The 17,011-nt window shown below is 47.1% G+C and overlaps 2 protein-coding genes across 3 annotated transcripts in view; one reads left to right on the top strand and one right to left on the bottom strand.

Moving 5' to 3' along the window:
- Nucleotides 1-2,656: 2,656 nt before the first annotated feature.
- FASTKD3 (FAST kinase domains 3) lies at nucleotides 2,657-13,141 on the bottom strand. Of its 2 annotated transcripts, XM_021702525.1 has the most exons (7): nucleotides 13,058-13,141; nucleotides 10,680-12,150; nucleotides 9,963-10,048; nucleotides 7,226-7,400; nucleotides 5,976-6,045; nucleotides 4,409-4,523; nucleotides 2,657-2,968 (listed from the first exon to the last, which is right to left on the bottom strand). In XM_021702525.1, the coding sequence occupies exons 2-7, from the start codon at nucleotides 12,115-12,117 to the stop codon at nucleotides 2,870-2,872; spliced, it is 1,983 nt and encodes a 660-aa protein (XP_021558200.1). In that variant the 5' UTR covers nucleotides 12,118-12,150; nucleotides 13,058-13,141; the 3' UTR covers nucleotides 2,657-2,869. The 2 variants fall into 2 exon arrangements, with proteins under 2 accessions (XP_021558200.1, XP_021558201.1); XM_021702526.1 differs by lacking the exon at nucleotides 4,409-4,523 and having other exon boundaries at nucleotides 2,929-2,968.
- A 192-nt stretch (nucleotides 13,142-13,333) lies between these two features.
- MTRR (5-methyltetrahydrofolate-homocysteine methyltransferase reductase) overlaps nucleotides 13,334-17,011 on the top strand; it is a 33,241-nt gene continuing 29,563 nt past the window's right edge. Inside the window, exons 1-2 of the mRNA XM_021702507.1 lie at nucleotides 13,334-13,353; nucleotides 15,301-15,461. Coding sequence (XP_021558182.1) covers nucleotides 15,333-15,461 — 129 coding nt within the window. The 5' untranslated portion in view covers nucleotides 13,334-13,353; nucleotides 15,301-15,332. The remainder of the gene's footprint in view (nucleotides 13,354-15,300; nucleotides 15,462-17,011) is intronic.

Raw genomic sequence — 17,011 nt, 5'->3', positions numbered from 1 at the left:
CCTAGAGGAAGGCCTGAAGAATGTCACCCTGGTGCTTCTGGGGTTATGCTTGCAAGTAGAACAACTTTTTACTTTTTGTTTTTTAATTTTCTTTGCTTTTACTTTTGAAAAGCTACGGCAAGATATTGAAAGGTATCCTTGATGTATGGTAGCAAGAGCTATAGGAATGAATATGTCATTCCAACAATATCATCACTTTTGCTTGTATGGGTAAACATTTCAACTCAGAGGCCTGGGATTGAGTTGATGAGGACTTGAATTTATCATTTTACAGAGTGCATCAAACTCACTTCCAGTTGGTGAAACCGGAAACCTTATATCTATTTACTAGCGTAAATGATCTTTAGGACATACATGCACATTTTCAGGATTAAAATTTGCTTTAAACCAAAGTTCAGTCCATCTGGCCTCCTTTGGTGAGGCCGCCCTGTGTGCTTTGTGCCGGGGGCTCTGCGGCCAGGCCAGGCCTGAAACTCTCTGCAACCCACAGACTCAACTCCCTTCCATCTAAACTTGGGCTCACAAGGCTCTCCACGAAGCCTTCCTTCCCTCCCCAGGCAGGCCTGGGTGTTCTGCATTCTGAGTCTTGCACACCCGTCAGGGGGCCAGCCAGCTCGTCCCTGTCATCATCTGTGCCCTGATTCGCCTCACTCAACTCCTTGCCCCTCAAGTCTGGGCCCTTTTCTGCTCCCTCTGCAGCTGCAGCATTCAGGGGGGCCCAGCATCGTCTGAGCCTTTAATAAACATGTGGTGAACGCACGAGGGATAGGGGAGAGCCGAGGGGACAGCAGTACACCAGGGGATGGGACTGCAAGGGTAGGGGGCGGGTGTATCTGATTCCCAGTAGAGCAGTGAGGAAGAAAAGGTCCTGATGGAGGATTCACACCAAGAGGAAAGGTGGAAGAAGAACGTTTTGGGCCGTACTTTCTCCTCACAGCATTTAGAGCAGACCGTCGCCACCTCTTTGTGTGGCTATTCGTTGGGTCTCGTTCCCCTCTTTTCTCGCCATGTCTCAGGCTGGTCCATGCCCAGGGATGAGGGAGTCATGGAAAGAGCTGGGCGGTGCAGTGAGGTTGGCCTGGTGGCCGGGGAAGGGACAGCGAGGTCGTGTGGGCACAGGACACGGCAGCCTCCAGGCACCTCTCTCCTGTCCCACCTCCCTCCGTCTGTTGTCCTTCCTTCTCTGCAGCTGGAGGCATGCCCTTCACTAGCTGACAGACTGTGGCCTTACTCTGCTCTGGGTACTCTTCCAAGTATTTTATGTATTTTAACTAACTCTCATTTCAACTTATTATGGGTTGAATTGTGTCCTGTTCCCCCCCACCACCCCGCGCTAATCCCCAATACCTGTGACTATGACTTACTCGGACACAGGGTCTTCACAGTTTCCATCAAGTTAGGATGAGGTCATTAAGGTGGTCCCTGATCCCATATGGCTTGAGTCCTTGTAAAAAGAGGGGAATTGGGGCCAGAAACACACACACAGGGAGACCACCACGTGAAGAGAGGCACACAGGGATGACAGCCATGTGAACATGGACACAGAGACTGGGGTGACGCAGCCACACACCAAGAACGCCTGGGGACACCAAGAGCTGGACGAAGCAAGAACACATCCGCCCCCAGAGCCTGCGGAGGGAGCATGGCCCTGCTGACAGATTTCAGACTTCCAGCCCCCAGAACCATGAGAAAGTAAGTTTCTGTTGTTTGAAGCCACCCCCTTTATGGTACTGTTGTGGCCGTCCCAGAAAGCTATTTGCAACCCTGTTATTATTTATGATTATCCCTGTGGCAGCAGAGGCCCAAGATCACCCATTAACAGGTGGGAAAGCTGGAGCTTAAACCCAGGCTAGAGAATTAGCCACTGTACTCTACCGCCCCTCAAGACTAGACTGGAACCTTCTTTCATCTCTTGTGATGAATGAAACGGGCAGAACACTCAAGCTCGCTGAGCTGGTCCACGAACCTGCGAAGCGGGAACAAAACCCAGATCAGGAGCCGGGGACTTGCAGGAGGGTCCGCTGCAGAGCTCAGCAAGGGCTCGGCATAGACCGAGCACGGGCTAAGGCACGGCCCGTCTCCCTGTCCAGGGTCACAGAACTCGCTGGTTAAGAGCCCGAGTGCCCAACTCCAGAGCTCTCTCCACCCCACCAGCTGGCCTCCTCATCCTCTTCTCCCCCGAAACTTTAACCTGACCCCAACGGGGCGAGGATGCATTTGCACTGGGAGACAATCTGATCCATTCGATTCAAAAATCAGAAACTTCTCTATCAAATGCCTCTCCCCAAATCCCACCTAAATAAGTTAACTTTCACATCTTTACACCTTAAAAAAAGGATAAATAGCTCCCGTTCCGATGGAAAACATTCTCTTACTAACTAAAGAGTTATTTCTGCATAATTCTGTAATGACGCATTCCTTTCCACAGTCCTAGTCTCTTTTCCACTGATCCTTCTCCTTACCGCATAGGACTGCTTCTAACCAAGTATGAAAGAGGGAAATAGGAGACAAGATTTCTTCCTTATATTTGTTACAAGAGGAAACAAAGGTTTTGAAAGAAAATATTTTCAGTTAGCAAATAACCACCATAAAACAAAGATTTAAAAATAATGACACTCATTTCGATCCTTTATTGTACTTGATCAATTGCTTCATGTATAAAAGTACCTACAATAGTATTAAATAAAAATAAAAATTTATTTAAAATTTACCACTGGTTAAGTGTATGCATGGTGTAAGGAAAACTAGCCCCTTTCCGATCACCCCAGTCCACGAACGGCTAATTCACAATGGACGTTCTGTTTTCGTGCTGAGTCCCATGAAAACCCAGGTTCGTCACTTTGAGTCCTAGAGCCAGCATTTCTTCCCGTTACCAACGAACGCCCACGTTTTGAGGAAATAGTTTTCTCTGTAAATACTCCACCAATTCCACTCTTGATTTTATCATCTCGATCTCGTAATAGGGGATCTGTAAAGGGAGGGAAATAACAGAAAGACGTCATAATCTGTCACGTTCTGAAGCACCCGGTGTTCTGGTTTCTCGAGCCCTCCCCCCTCGGCGGCATGTAGGCTCCCGGAAGGCAGAGCTAACAGCCCTGCACCCCCAGCGCCTCCAGCAGCACCGGGCACACAGGCGGGGCTCAGGACACCAGCAGCAGATCGTGCGGAGAACACGGACAATCCTGCGCTGGCGGAGCCTCACGTTTCGGATGACGGTGGAAGGAGAGCCAGAGCCAGGGGCCGAGATGGAGCCAGAATCCGGATCCTCAGAGCAGTGGAGGCCAGTCTGATGCGGGAAGCAGGGTGGGCAAAGGGAGAGAGGCAAGAGAGCATGGAGAGGGATGGGGTCAGGCAAGAGGCCACCAAGCTCGGAGGGGAGGGTCTCGAACGCTCAGATGTAGACGGGTTTTCGCTTTCTCCTATAAGCGGTGAAGGGACAATAAAGGTTTCTGAACACGCACTGGCGTGTTATCTCTAGAAAAATTAGGCTAGGGATGTAGGTGAAATATGGAGTGGAAAAAAGGCACCAGACGGGAGAGCAGACTGGCAGCTGGGCAGCTCCATGCACCTTCACCAAGGACTCCTCACAGGGGACCTTGGTGCGCCGTTGATACCGCGGACACAAGCAAGCGCTGAGGCATTAGAAGTGTTGGTGAGGGGTGCCTGGGTGGCTCAGTCATTAGGCGTCCACCTCCAGCTCAGGTCGTGATCCCGGGGTCCTGGGATCGAGCCCCACACCGGGCTCCCTGCTCCGCGGGAAGCCTGCTTCTCCCTCTCCCACTCCACCCGCTTGTGTTCCCTCTCTCGCTGTGTCTCGGTCAAATAAATAAATAAAATCTTTAAAAATAAATACATAAGTGTTGGTGAGGATCCTGGTTTTAATGGGTCCTCTTGTCTATTTCTATTCATTAAATCGGGGAAATGAAAGCAAAACAGATATTCTAATAATTTAGTAATTCTAGAAGCAGAGGTCAGCATAGCTTATAGAGAATACAGGGATGCCTCACTTTTGGAAAACGGGAGGTCTGAACGTTCTGTATTTCGAAATATAAATAAAGAGATTAAGCCTAATGAACGAAGTTGACATTTAAACTAGATGTGAGATTCTTGGTCCACTGGGCTGGCAGACTACCTAGCACCCTGGGAAAAGCAAATCTAAAGTAGAAACTGCTTTTGGAGGGGCGGCTGGGTGGCTCACTCGTTAAGGATCTGCCTTTGGCTCAGGTCATGATCCCGGAGTCCTGGGATCAAGCCCCGCATCGGGCTCCCTGCTCCGCAGGAGGCCTGCTTCTCCCTCACCTACTCCCCCTGCTTATGTTCCCTCTCTTGCTGTGTCTCTGTCAAATAAATAAAATCTTAAAAAAAAAAAAGATTGGTTTTAGAGCAAAGGAAACAGGAGAACTCATACCTGAACAACGTGGTAACCAAGCAAGCGCAGGTGTCTCTGTTTAATAGCTTCCTTTCCCAGTAAGTGTTTGCTATTCAGAGAAAATCTTTTTGGATCATCAATGCACAGCACTACCCTGAAAAATTGGAGGGGGAAACTTATTTTTTTATTTTTTAAGTTCTTTATTTAAATTCAGTTTAGTTAACATATAGTGTATTAGTTTCAGAGGTAGAGTTCAGTGATTCATCGGTTGCATATAACACCCAGTGCTCATTCCATCAAGTGCCCTCCTTAATGCCCACCACCCAGTTACCCCATCCCCTCACCCACCTCCCCTCCAGCAACCCTGTTTGTTCTCTAGTTAAGAGTCTCTTATGGTTTGCATCCCTCTTTTTCCCCCCCTTCCCCTACGTTCACCTGTTTCTTAAATCCCACATGAGTGAAATCATATGGTATTTGTCTTTCTCTGATTGACTTATTTCGCTTAGCATAATACCCTCTAGCTCCATCCACGTTGTTGCAAATGGCAAGATTTCAATCTTTTTGACGGCTGAGTAATATCCCATTGCGTATATATACCACATCTTCTTTAACCATTCATCTGTCGATGGACATCCTGGCTCTTTCCACAGTTTGGCTCTTGTGGACATTGCTGCTATGAACACTGAGGTGCAGGTGCCCCTTCAAATCACTGTGTTTGTATCCTTTGGATAAATACCTAGTAGTGCAATTGCTGGGTCGTAAGGTAGCTCTATTTTTAACTATTTGAGGAACCTCCATTCAGTGTTCCAGAGTGGCCGCACCAGCTTACATTCCCACCAATTAATTTTTGCCGTTCTGACTGGTGTGACGTGGTACTTCATTGTGGTTTTGATTTGTATTTCCCTGATGCCAAGAGATGTGGAGCATTTTTTCATGTGTCTGTTGGCCATTTGTGGCTTCTTTGGAGAAATGTCTGCTCATGTCTTCTGCCCATTTCTTGACTGGATTATTTGTTTTTTGGTTCTTTTTTTTTTTAAGATTTTATTTATTTATTTGAGAGAGAAAGAGAATGAGAGACAGAGAGCACGAAAGGGAAGAGGGTCAGAGGGAGAAGCAGACTCCCCGCTGAGCAGGGAGCCCGATGTGGGACTTGATCCTAGGACCCTGGGATCATGACCTGAGCCAAAGGCAGTCGCTTAACCAACTGAGCCACCCAGGTGCCCTGTTTTTTGGTTCTTGAGTTTGATAAGTTCTTTATAGATTTTGGATACTAGCCCTTTAGCTCATAAGAGGGAGAAACTTAATTTTTAAGACAATCCAAAATATTTATACATTTTTAGTGGCAAGGGTTTACTTGGGATTTGGCTATTTCAGTGTGTCAGCGTTATTTTTAGTAACTCATGGGTGTGCTGTCCTTTCCTATGCTGAAACTGCACTCAAGTTTATTAACATTAATGTTTATGTTACCAGAATTTCCACAATTGGGTTGCTGCACTCTAGCGTCTTTACTTCCAGAACCATGTTAACTCTCCCACCTTGAGAAAGTAGCATCGATTATCAAGCCCGCCACGTCTCATCACATAAAAACCACACCAGTTTTCTTTACCTTTTATGCACATCTTCGTCAACTGTATATGGCAGTACTAATCCTTCTTCGTCTAATTTAATTTCAACATCTGGTGAGAGAAGAAAGGAAACATTCTCTGTGTGGTGCTCTCACAAACACTACGTGCCTGTCCTCCTCCTCCTGCTTTGAATCCGTCCACACCGCAATGCACCCAGCTGTGCTGAAGGCTGCGAAGCAATGACCACACCAGACCATGGTGAGAATTTCATTTTAACCAGCTCTATGATCAACCAGGACAGCCTTAAATTAAGGAAGCTCAACCACCCAAAAGCCAGGAGTGGGTCCTCAAGGTATTGGGCGTGACAAGAACCTCGCCTGCTTTCTCCTTCTCCTTGTAGTAAGTGGTGGGCATCCTTCAACCCGGAGTGAAGAAAATCCTTTAAGCAAAGTACAGGTACAACCTCTGCAAGTAAAAACTTTCATCACTGGGGCTCCCAGAGCCTCCATGGTAGGCAATGCCTCCTGCACCCCGACGTATGGTCGCGGGGCACAGCAGACCCCCACCACCTTCCCTCTGATGGCCTGCCATTCCTTTTGTTAAAAGAGCACATAAGGGGGAGGTGAGCTCTGACCACCTGAAGCCAGTAAGACACTGTCACCTTCAAGCTGATTTTCTTTTACTCATTAATTTTAGAAAACCATGAAGGGCATAAGGACTTGAACTCTCCGGCCAGCCCTGTGCAACAGAACTTTCTGCCGCGAAGAACGTGTTTTCACCTTTGCTGTCCACTACGGCATCCGCCCGCCCCCTGGGAGCCTGAGCGCTTGACGTGTGGCTCCAAGTAACTGAACTTTGGATGGGTTTTAAATCTGAGCTAATGGAAATTTAAGTAGCCACAGGGACTCCTGGCTGCTGTGTGGGCCAGCGCCACCCTGGAGGACAACAGTGAGCAACGCCACAGCCCCCACACGTTCCCGGTATCACTTTACACTCGCACCTGGTCCTTACCTAGGTCTGGGTCACTATGCTTCCTGCTCTCATTTTACAGAAAAGAAGCAAGCAGAGAAAGGCTACTCTGCCCAAAGACATTCCCCTACCACGTGGGACTCCCCCCGACCATCTGGACTCCACAGCCCTACCGCTCACCCACTGTTCCAATCTGCCTTCAGGGAAGGGCCACCTCCACTTTACATTTCCAGGCCTTCCACTGGCTACTAAATCCCACAGATTCCCAAAGAGGACAGCATGCCGAGGCTGGTAAACAACAGCAAAACTCCCTACTACTCACCTATTGTGTAACAATAGGGCGTTAACACTTTTGAAGCAAAATACAATCTTGCTCCCAAAAGGTCAATCAGTCCAATCTTCACAGATTTGTAAAGCTGAAAATCCACAGGCGTCTCCAGAGAAGAGCACGGAGTAAGAAATGACCTCACTTGATATTTAGGAAGAAGTTTTTGACCCTAAAAATTGGATGTTTAAATGTGAGAAAGGAAGATATGATACAAAACAAGAAAATAAATCCAATAGTTCAATGTATCTTTTAAATGTGTTTTCAAAGTAGTCAGAAGTCACAGAAAGGGAGGGACGGAACAACAATGCTATTACAGCTCAAGAAACATCTCTGGAACTCTCAGAATCGCTGTAAGGGCCTTGAGGACACTCACATTTTTAACAGAGGACAATATGAAAAAGGTGACATTTCAATTCAGGGAGAAAAGGATAGCTATATAGTAAATACTGCAACTGGTAATCCACCTGGTAAAGAATGAAGTGAAAATTCTAGTATGCGCCGTGGACTATGATAAATTCCAGGTGAGTTACAGAGCTAAATACAGGAAGGGAAGTGATGTTTTTAAAAATTTAGAAAAATATTTATATTACCTTAGGACAGGTAAAATATTCTGAAGTGAGAGAAGAGACCATAAAAGATGGATAGATTTCACTACAGAAAACTTAAAAATTTTTATACAGCAAAAAGATACCATAAACAATATTAAATTAAAACAAACAAAGAAGTAAAAACTACAGGGGCACCTGGGGGGCTCAGTCAGTTAAGCGTCCGACTCTTGATTTCAGCTCAGGTCATGACCTCGGGGTCCTGAGATCGAGCCCCGCCTCAGGCTCTGAGTTCAGGGTGGTTGTCTGCTTAAGTTTCTCTCTCTCCCCGCTCGCACCCTCCTCCCTCCCCCATGCACATGTGCACATGCTCTCTCTCAAAAAAAAAAAAAAAAAATTTAAGAACTACAAACCAGGAGGAAATATCTACAACATACACAGACACACAGGAGCTACCATCTCCATCTTATGTGCTCCAGGATGAGACACCCCCCGAAAAAGGAAGACAACCCAATAGGAACCTGACTCAAGAGGTCACTAGAGGATTCACAGCAAATGTAAATGACCAGTAAGCACTGTGAAAATATGTTTAACTCATTATTGCTCATTAAAATGCAATTTAAACATGTGACACAGTAGTCTTTTGCCTGGAGTCGAATGACAACAATTAAAGGACTAATAACACACAGCGACAGAAGAGGCAGGGACATCTACAACCATTAGGGGCGACAAATCTGTGGGTAATGCAATCATCTCACTTTCAGGAATCTAGTCTCTAGATCAAAAAACAAAAAGGCTCCAGCAGGGAAGGACATGTAGAGATGTCTACTACAGCCCGCTGATGGAGAGAAATGCTGGGGAAAACCTTCAAGTCCAACAATGATGCAACAGAATGAGTATCTGGAAATAGCATGCCATCCTTAAAAAGAATGCACTCAATCTTTGTGTATTGCCCCCGAGGAACGTCTGTGACATACTGGATAGACACAAACACACTGTCCTTGCAGTAGCCCCATTCCAAGGCAAGAGAGAAACCAAGACAGTGTTCGTGCATTTGTGCGCATCTGCACATAAAAACTGTTGTCAACACTGCTCCTTCAGGGATGGAAGGAGCTTGGGCCTAAGTACCACTGATCTCTATGTGCCTTAGCACTATTTAAGCTGCTTTAAAGAAAACAGTGCGGGGCGCCTGGGTGGCTCAGTCGGTTAAGCCTCTGCCTTCAGCTCAGATCATGATCCTGGGGTCCTGGGATTGAGCCCCGCATTGGGATCCCTGCTCTGCGGGGAGCCTGCTTCTCCCTCTCCTGCTCCCCCTGCTTGTGCTCTTCCTCCCTCTCTCTGTCAAATACATAAATAAAATCTTTAAAAAAAAAAAAAAGAATAGTGGTACCTCCATTCTTACACCTTACTCTGAAATGAGCTACTTTTTTTTTTTTTTTAAAGATTTTATTTATTTGAGAGAGAGAATGAGATAGAGAGAGAGCATGAGGGGGGGAGGGTCAGAAGGAGAAGCAGACTTCCTGCTGAGCAGGGAGCCTGATGCGGGACTCGATCCCGGGACTCCAGGATCATGACCTGAGCCGAAGGCAGTCGCTTAACCAACTGAGCCACCCAGGCGCCCTGAAATGAGCTACTCTTAAAGGGGACTCCGTCTAGCCCGGAGGACCAGGCAGGGATGAGCAAGTCTGGAGATGCCATCTGTGACCCAACACAAGGGGCCTGATTAAGTTAGGAGAATGAATCTCTAGAGTACTAGATGGGAAGCACAAATTGCACCTACACTGAACCCTATCATAGAAGAGGGAAATGTCTGGCTTGGCTTAAAAATGTACTTGAAATCATTTAGGATTTGCTCAGTCCAGAGATTCACACTTTTGCATCTCACAGATATGGGGAGTGCTAAAGCCTTCACAGCCAGCAGAGTGAATCGCTCTGATTGGAGGACAAAATCTTCCAAGACACCTTGCCGCAGGAAACGGGTCCTTTAAAGACAACAGGAATGGGGCCAATTCAATATCAAAGAAAAGGCTACCTGGTGGCAAGTAACTCCAAGTGAATGAAAGTTCTGCTTTCTGATGCGGTTACTGAGACAGATCAAAAGAGGAGAAACTTAAAAGATTGGGAGAGGGGAGACAAAAGAAAGCTGCCCGCACAGGGAAATAAGGCAGCCCGGCTCTTGCTCTTACCTTATAGAAAGGGCATTCTAGGACTGAGGTTAAGAACAGTTGGGTCAGCTGTGCAAGGCTCAGTCTGTCCAAATACAATTCTTCACCTGAAATAAAAAGCATTCCAGTTGTAGTTAAGTTTGGATTTTGGTGTGTGTGACAAAAGAAAGGTACATCCAGGAATGCACAACGCACACCGATCACTCCAGAAGTAATGTACTTTTAAATGACTCTGGGAAAAGAACATGTCAGAGTTAATTATACCCTCTTGCTTGCCATCAGTACAATCTCATTTTAACTTCCAAGGAACTTAAGCTCCGAACTACAGAATATAATTCAAAGTACCAGGTATGTTAAAATCATTGAGAATTTCCTTTAACTGTGGAGACGTGGACACCTGACATATTTGGGTGGCCATCAACTGAGACGACCAACGCCACCCTTTCAAAACCGAGAAGTTGCCAGTTGCGTTCACGGCTTCTGACATGTTGTGACTATGACCAGGGCCACGTCACGTCCCACGAGACTCAGGCTGGCAGTCTGTTGACCAGAAACTGTTTTCTCTGTGCAGTGTTCCATCATCCTGGAACTCTGTATCCACTAGCACCTGACGCTCGTCTTTAGGTTATTACGGAAGAGAAGACAGAGGTGACGCACTGTTCAGTGTACAGGTAGATACACGACTTGAAAAGAGTACACGTTCGATTTCCCCACTCTCAAAAGTTATAACCAACTCACCCTGCAGCTTTTGAAGAAAATAGGGGCTGAATATTTTTGCCATGAAGTTGACCGGATGGCATTCAATTAGTGAACATGAATGGAGAATTTTCAGTAGTGTTTTGGGTGGAAAATAATTGAAATGAGTGAGCAATGTGTTTTCTAGCTTTCTAAATAAAGCAGAGGCATTCGGGGGCAAATAATTGAGTTTTCCAAATGGTTCAATTAACTCAGAAATCTGATGAGGCGAAAATTTTTCTGACTGGCAAACAAAGGTTTCTGCCACTGCATCGAGGATGGGTTTTGAAAGCATCCGTTTCCTACTGCAGTACTCCATGACCTTGCTGACGACCTCAGGATCCAAAGTGAGACACGCTGAAGCTACGTGTCGCTCTAGGGCTTTTGTAAAAAATCTGTCATTGTGCCCAAAGCATATGAAAGCCTCTAAGACTTTTCTGAGCTCTTCGTTAGTAAAATGAGGGATATGCCTCACAGCGTATTTTCCCAATTTTATAACCAGAGGAAGTGCCTGAGTTTGATCAAGAACCGCGAGGGCACTGAGCACTTGGCTCATCAATGTAGGACTCAAGTGGTAAACTACTGACAGAGAGAAATTGTTTAACTTATTCAGAAATGCTTGGTGTTGGTCCACTTTTTCAGTACAAGCCTGCAGTATCCTATAAAGGGCCACAATATCCTCAGGAGTAAATTCTTCCAATTTTTCACTTTTCAGTTGACATATAATCAGTTCTAGCGTAGCACAGCCTGGACCTTGCAGTTTAATCAGACTTTCCCCAAGAATACAAAGACTGTGAACTTCCAGGCCACCCCGTTTGAGACGACAATGGCATTCTGTCACCAGGTTCAGTAACAAGCTACTGTGGGGATCCACCTGCAACAGAGTCAGGGCTTGCAAAGCAGTCACCAAAACGGCGTCTGGCAGACCTGAGGATTCCTGTTCACACTGAATGCATAAGGCTTGAAAGACACTATTCTTTAGTATTTCTTTTGGTAACTTTTGATTACCATCTTTTTTTTCCACTTCACAAATCCGCTGTAAGGCTCCTGCTGCTAGAGTAGCAGGCATAGTTTGCAGTGTGCTTATAAAACTTAACACTTCTTCTGATGAGGTGAAGCTGTTTAGTCTCCTGTAAAACATCTGTTCATCCACACTTTTAAGATTTTGTTCAGGCCTATCCCAATCATGTGCTTGAGAGAACACCGGCTCACCAACGGGATGAAAGTCATTTCCATTTTCTGAATGGAACTTTTTACAACAGCCATGATGGAATCTGACCCTGAAAGGCTCAGACTGTGGTGAACAGAACCACGGACACAGATGCTCCTCGGAAACCTTGTGAACATGAATTACAGGATGATTTTTCAAAGCAGCCAGAGCTCCGTGGATCCGAAAATCAGACAAATGGCAAAGGTTCCTCCGCAAGGTAATTAAAGCCATGCCATCAGATTCTCAACTCTTCTTGATTTATAACTAGAGGAAATAAAAAACATGGTCAAATATACACACAGCATAACTCAACATGAATGCTTATGAAACTAAGGATGAGTACTTGTGACAGATGATTCATAAAAACCTCCCACTTAAACACAAGTACCCAAACATCAATCTCTGCATCCCACAGCTTGGAAAAGTGGCAGCTGAGAATAATACTCGCTATTATTTGCCATGCACCCCTGTGTTTTACCGGTATAGCTTAACCCTCACAACACAAAGAATTAAGTACTTCTACTCATTTTACAGATGAGAAAACTGAGCCCAAAGAGATTATTTTGTCCGGTTTGCACAGCTCGTCCGCGGCAGAACTGGGATTCACACTCAGGCGGGCTACACCCTAAACACGCCTCCTCTATGTTGGCTGACAGAAAACACTGCGTTAGGTTAACTATACCCAAAAGGAGCAACGGGGAAAAGGGCCAAAATTCGTATAGGTCAATGCAAAGCAAGGGTCCAAACACGTGTAAAAGGCCTGAGGTGTTCTCCTCTGCAAGTAAAGATCTGGACAGGGCTGAGGAAGAAAGGGGTCTAGTTTGGCCAAGGGGCGAAAAAGGCAGATCTAAAGGAAGTAAAGCGATGCAGGGCACTGAGGGAGGAAGGTGGGAGTTCCGTGTAGACCTAAACGCTCTGCCTGGACTGGGGAACACGAGGGTGCAGTCCAGGGGGGACGGGGCGCCCCAGGAACCGCGTCCTCCTAGGAGTGAAAGGACCCCACGCTCCGGGTGCCTCCAAACCCGGCGACCCGGGAACCTGAGCTCAAGCACGCGGCGTGCAGCGGCGCCGGCCGGAAAGGAGTGGGCGGGCCATGGCAGCACGGACACCTCGGCAATGCCGCGGGCTCACGTACGCTGGGCCGGGACACCTACCGCGCTGCGACACCTACCGCGCTCGGACAGCCGGAGCTCCGAGCAGCGCCGAGCCCCCGGAACCTCGCGGGCCTCCGTACGCGCATTCCACAGCCGGCTCCACCACCACCCCCAGCAGCCCGGCGCATGCGCAAGGAGAAGGCCACACCCACCCCGGAGCGCTATGATTGGCCCAGTTCCTTCCCGAGCTCCTTATTGGTCTTGGGCGCTGGAAAGGCGCGCGCCGTGACAGAGTGCGCAGGCGCGGGAGCAGGGCTCGTGGTCCTACGCGGTCCTACGCGGTCCTAGAGTGTGTCCGGCCGGCCTCCCTCAGGTGAGACCCGGTGGCTGCTGTTTCCCGGGCGGGCAGCCCGCCCAGCTTGAGCCGGCGGGGAGGCGATACAGGGTCGGGGAAGGCACTGGCCTCCGCGCCCGCACGTTCCTCTCGCGGCGGGGCTGGGCGCTCGCGGGTCGGTCAGGGGCCCGGCCCGTTGGGCGGAGGGCTGGGCCGGCTGCGCCCAAGGCTGGCCCCAAGGGCCGGCCACAAGGGCCTCCCGCCGCCCCCCGGGAGCGGGTCCGTCCGCGCGGCGGCGTTGGCACGAGCGGCGCTGGCCCCGCAGGTCGCTGTGGGTCCCTCCGTGGGCGTCTCCGTCCAGGACACTTCCCTAGACTGGGGGGCGGCGGGACCCGCGGGGGCGTCGGGAAGGGGAGCGGCCCCGGGCCGCACGCGGGCTGCTGCTCCCCGTTTCTCCGCCTGCCGGTGCTCTGCGGGTGCCGGGGATCCGCCTCTGAGAAACGGGGGTCACAGACCTTTGTAAGGCGGTGGTGGGTCTGAGGGGTTCCTCCTACACGGGAGCGCCCGGGGCTGTGCCTGGCGCCCAGGAAGAGCTCGAGGTCCTTAGCTAGAGTGACGGTAAGCGGTGACATGTCCATCACTGCATTTCCGCAGTTCTCCTGAGTCCGAAATGTGTGTTGTCTTCATAGCATTCATTTAGCTGACTTACTGAGCACCTGCTCTGTGCCAGGCGCTGTTCTGCTCCCTAAGGACATTCCATGATTTAATGTTATCTAACACAATTCTTCTAATTTCTTTGTGGCTTAATTTATCCCTAGATGTACCTGGTCAGTGGAGCATAAAACTACTGATGGTCCATTCCCAAAAAGCCAGGATTTGATACTGATTTATTGAAATCAGCTCCTACAAGTTGACAATATCCCAGTTCTATTTTTTTTTTTTTTTAAGTTTTATTTAAGTAACCTTACACCCAGCGTGGGTGCTGGAAGTTCACCACCCCGAGATCAAGGGTCTCAATGCTCTTGCGACTGAGCCAGCCGGCACCCAACAGTGCCCCAGCTTTAGATCCTGGATGAGTATGGAAAAAAAAGTCTATCTAGACCACCTCCCCTCGGGCTCGAGTCCTGTATTTTACTCCTGGTTTTCTCCTCAGGAAAAACAGTTTAAGCTTGGAGAGGAAATACTTCCTCTCTCTATACATATATACCCCTGCACTCACATATGTATCTGATACTGAGTTAAACAATAGAGCAGAGTATGTAGCTTGATTAACTTCACTACTGCGATTAGCTTATTTGGTATTAGGATCACGTAGGAACAAAAGCCTTTACTTCCAATGGAATTTTTACACTTTTTTTATTTTTAAGATTTTATTCATTTGAGAGCAAGAGCATGCGTAAGAGCAGAGGGAGAGGGAGAAGCAGACTCTCTGCTGTGCAGGGAGACCGACTCAGGGTTCGATCCCAGGACCCCGGGATCATGACCTGAGCTGAAGGCAGACGCTTCACCGACTGAGCCACCCAGGCGCCCCATTACATTTTTTTAAAATAAAAATATCTGAGGTTTTTGGAGCACTGCTGTGTCTCAGCTATGGTTCAGGTCTTTGCAGCTGAAACATCTTTGTCAGGTGGGTACTATGATCCCCATTTTAAGGGTGAGAGAGCCGAGGCACAGATCGGTTGAAAAGCTTGCCTGGAGTTCTGCAGTTGTGAGTGATGGATGCTGGATTCGAGCGCAGGTAGTCTGACCCCAGCATCGGATTTCTGAGCCATGGACTTAGAGCTTTACTCCTGTATTCTCCCTGGTTTGATGAATTCTCTTTTTTAGACTCCCTGAGAATTACACTAACATATTTAGAGAAATCTATTAAATGTTATGTATGGATATTGTTGGAGTCTTTTAAAAAAGATTGTGAGGGAGAATTAATACCTGTGGTGTACTCCTCAATTAAAAAAAAAATCCCTTTTTCTCTCTTCTGTTTGACAGTGTGTTAAAGCTGTAGCATATGCCGTGAGGTTATGAGGAGGTTTTTGTTACTCTATGCTACACAGAAAGGACAGGCAAAGGCCATAGCAGAAGAAATATGTGAAAAAGCATTTGCACATGGATTTTCTGCAGATCTTCACTGTATTAGCGAGTCAGATAAGGTAAATGGTTACTCATGGTTTTTACTGTTTTATGCTTGAAGTATTTTGGTTGGGAGGCAATGTTAAACAGCGAAGTAGGCTGCTAAATGCCTCCATACTCTTTTTTTTCCAACACTCAAATTTATTTTATCAACTGTGTTGTAAGATTTGTCGTTTTTCTAACAAATCAAGTGTACATTTGAATTAGACTAAACAGTCTCAAAAACCCGAAACAAGTAATGACTCCTCAACCATAAGGGGAAGTAGTAGTGTTTGCCTTGTTTATTTCTCAGGGCAGCCGTGAGAACGAAAGAGGTGTGTGTTCACCTGCACATGTGTGTTTTCCAGCTCACAAATCCCAGTGCCCCGTTTGTATTTCCCCAAAATAAAGACCTTGCCATTCATGTCAGAGTTCCTTCAAGTGAAGGACCATGCAATTCTTTTGTGGAATAGAATTTAAAGCAGAAGTGTAAGGATCTAGAGAAGATTGAGCTTCTTTAGGTCAGGGACTGCTTATTTGTATTCTCAGTCTCTGCAGAAATTCCTCCCTTAGGTCACGTAAGATTGTAACATCTGTATTCTTCTTTCAGTTAGTCTGATTGAGTTCTCCAGATTTTATTGTCTTAGACAATGCAGTCCACAGCAACTAGCAGGAGCTTTTGTATAAGCCCAAGTTGACGTGCCAGCCGCTAACAAGTCAAATTTAGTTCAGTACTTTAAAAATTACCCTGCTCGTACATTGACTCAAGTTCATAACCTCCTCTGGCTTTCCCCACATCTCTAGTTCAAAAGACTAGACTGTCAGCAGCATAAGTGAATTATAAACTCAGGTCATAGGAGAACCTTCATGTTCCTTTATGCGTCAGGGTCAAGGTGACTCCAGATGTAGCCACTCACCCAACAGGGAGCATCCTGGAGGACACCACCAATCAGCAGGTTCTGTAATCCTACAGTAACTTCAGTGTTGGCGTTGAGGATGCCACATGCTAGAATATAATCTGAATCTGTTATTACAAACAAAAAGTTGTCAGCACCATATAAGTAGCCCTGATTTGGCCCCTCGGGATCACCTCACCACCTAGGCCAGCAGCTATTTGAACGTTAGGTGAATAGCACATGTTCTTTTTTTTAGTGCCATGTTAGTAGTCCTGTTTGCTCTCCCCAGCTGATTGATTTCTCCAATTCTTGATCCAAGTTTAAACAGATAGCTATCTACTTCCTAGGTCATGATAGTCCTTTCCGAGGTGAAGTTACTTTAACTGTAAAAGTTCAATACGCAGCTTGTGCTGTCCCCTGTAAGCATTGAATCACCTGGTAATCTGTTAGCTCAAATCTTTGTATCAGTGTGAAAAATAAGTGAATCCCTCAGAGTCAGATTCGATGATACACATGAGCAGTAGAGCTCATGGAATCATTAGAAATAGAGAGGGTGAGTGCTCTCTTTGGAATATTTCAATTTAGGTGAGAATTAGAGTGAAGAAACTTGATCTGTAAGACATCAAATGCCGATGATCTCCATCTACCTGCTCAGTATTCCCAGCTCCCTGGACCCGGAGGGGGTGAGGAGTGAG

Source organism: Neomonachus schauinslandi, chromosome 7, assembly GCF_002201575.2.
Source record: "Neomonachus schauinslandi chromosome 7, ASM220157v2, whole genome shotgun sequence".
NCBI lineage: Eukaryota > Metazoa > Chordata > Mammalia > Carnivora > Phocidae > Neomonachus > Neomonachus schauinslandi.
Note: the sequence above shows the minus strand (reverse complement) of the source record. Positions and strands in the feature narration are given on the sequence as shown.